The 2,372-nt window shown below is 59.4% G+C and overlaps 2 protein-coding genes across 2 annotated transcripts; both read left to right on the forward strand.

The window, feature by feature from the left end:
* Nucleotides 1–609: 609 nt before the first annotated feature.
* NGA_2028820 (chaperone protein) lies at nucleotides 610–1,236 on the forward strand (the record flags this gene model as incomplete). Its single annotated transcript, XM_005853566.1, has 1 exon — nucleotides 610–1,236. A coding segment is annotated over one exon (627 nt), but the record flags the coding sequence as incomplete, so codon positions are not given.
* Nucleotides 1,237–1,252: 16 nt separating this feature from the next.
* On the forward strand, nucleotides 1,253–1,871 carry NGA_2044520 (heat shock protein 40 like protein domain containing protein; the record flags this gene model as incomplete). The annotated part of the gene is made up of 1 exon (XM_005853567.1): nucleotides 1,253–1,871. A coding segment is annotated over one exon (619 nt), but the record flags the coding sequence as incomplete, so codon positions are not given.
* Nucleotides 1,872–2,372: the final 501 nt, after the last annotated feature.

Below are 2,372 nucleotides of genomic sequence, written 5' to 3' on the forward strand. Positions count from 1 at the left end.
TCCTCCTCCTCCTCCTCACTGGCGGACGGATTTCTTTCTATTACACCATTTTCTTGCATCTCCTCCCCGTCAGACTCCTCTTCATTCAACTCTTCCTCAGTCCGTCTGTTTGCGGCCTCTTCTTTCTGGTCTTTTGTCCATCGGGCCATCCGGGCCTCAAGCTCCTTGCGCTGCGCTTTGTTTGAGGCCTTGACCTTGGGTTGCGTCAGCGTTTTGGTTACTTTGGCTACTTTTTTCTGGTGCTGTCGCTGCTGCTGCTGCAGCTTTTTATGTTTACCCATGACGTGCAGCCCTGTGAATGCGCAAGTCACGGGCATGAGAAGACGTGAGGGGTCGCTTGAGTGGCCATGGGCAGTGACTCGGAGGGGAGAGGTCGATCCAGTGAAAGGTTGCCCACAACTTTTTGATGGACAGGCCAGACACAGAAAATTTACCATAGAGAGTACCACATATACCATCGTAACGTGCTTTGTCTTCACAAAGTACGCTGACATTGCCAGGACAAAGGGTCTGAGCGCAGGATGTATCTTTGGCCGCCCTCGCCGACCTCCCCCCTCAGGCCCCCGCTCCTTGCACTGACGCGCCTGCCGTACTCACACGACAACCGGTCGATAGGTTTTCCGCCGTAGTGTACATGCCGTCTGTGAAGACAGGAGGAGATCACGAGCTTTCACGGCGGAAGCGTAAAAGTACCCTTTTGACCTCGCTTCATGCTGCAAACCTTTGCTGCTTCGGTTCTGCCTTCTTCCTCGTTGTCATCAGTCCAACATGGTGCCATCTCAATTATTTGGCCAACGCTTTCGTGCCATTGGTGTACAGCGGGAAATGTCAGCTCCACAACTTCAGAGCCGCTTCGTCGGCAGGCACTATGGGGCCCCAGCTTTGTGCACGACCCCGTCGTGCAGCACAGCGTGTGGGGGCGATAGCGATGCGCGTGAAATTCGACGTAAAAAAGGATTACTATGCCCGCCTTGACATCGACAAATCGGCCTCACTCAACGATATTAAGCGTGCATACCGACGGCTGGCCCTGCAGACACACCCCGACGTGAACAAGGCCCCCGACGCCGCCGAGACCTTCAAGCAGGTTTGTGAGGCCTACAAGGTGCTCTCGGACGCCGAGGCCCGCAAGGGATACGACCTGGCCAGGGGTATGCAAGGGTCAGGGTTTGGCAGTGGGGGCAGGCGGTGGACTAACGTGGGTGGGCGGGGCACGGCCTCCTCCTCTTCCTCCTCCTCCTCGAGAGGGTGGTACGACCAATATGGTCCGTTCGGGGGGGGTGCGCCGGGCGCGAACGAGGAGACTGCGGAGAGCATAGACGACAGTTTCAGCAGCATATTCCGAGATTTCGTGGGTAACGTAGGGAGCAATGGAGGGCGGAGTTTCCTTGAGGACGTGGTTAGCTTCCTGGAGAGCAACGTGGACGGGTTCAGCGAGGAGAGCGACGCGGAGTTTGAAGAGATTTTGAAGGGCGAGGATCTGCAGCTGGTGCAGGACGAGATCGAGAACCTGAACTTTCTGATCCCCAAGCTCCGGGAGAAGCAGCAGCAGGCAAAGATCGACGTGATGGTCGCGCAAGGCAAGCTCAGGACCCTGCAAGCAGCCGCGGCCCGGGACCTCGAAGGTGTGGACCGGCAGCTGGAGGCGGTGGAGAAAGTGGCGGCCACGCAGGCGCGCGTGAAGGACTTAGAGGGGCACATGAAGCGGGCGGACAAGCGGCAGCGGCGGCTGATGCTGCGCGCAGAGGAGTTGAGGTGGGGGGCGGGGGGAAGGTCCGCTTACTCGAAATATGCGTCGCCGGGAACGAAAGGAAGCGCAAGTTCTCGGAGCAATACGGGGGAGAGAGGGGAGAGGGTGGGGGGGAGAGATGCGGGGCCATCCTCCTCCTCGTCGGCGTCGGGGGGCGGGCCCCGGGCACAGGGGAACGTGGAGGAGGAGCTCCAGAGGCTGAAGAGGGAAATGGGTCTGTGAGGTCGCCCTGGGTGGCGAGGAAAGGGGGGGAGGAGGACCAGGGGTTTGCGTGACAATGAGCAGCAGCCGGCAAATATTTTGGAATGTGGGAGTGCGGGGGGCTGGGAGAGGGAGTCGGTGTGACATAGAGGGGGGAACCTGAGCACACCGTGCGTGCCGCGCGGGGTTCGTGTAAATTATGCGATCATGGAAAAAGAAACCACCTGACATTCATACCCGCAAGTCACCTTCTGCCTTCTTTTCAAGCCCGCAGCGTAAGAGCCTCCCCCCCCTCTCCTCTGTGCCCATGCGTCGATCCTCTCTCTAGAAGTCGAGCGACGCGCCATGCCCGCCCCGCCCGCTCGTGGCACACATCATCCCCGGGACTAGACCGCCGGTTTTCCCCTCTCCCCCCGGTCCC

The sequence above is a fragment of the Nannochloropsis gaditana genome, assembly GCF_000240725.1.
Source record: "Nannochloropsis gaditana CCMP526 unplaced genomic scaffold scaffold827, whole genome shotgun sequence".
Taxonomy (NCBI): domain Eukaryota; class Eustigmatophyceae; order Eustigmatales; family Monodopsidaceae; genus Microchloropsis; species Microchloropsis gaditana.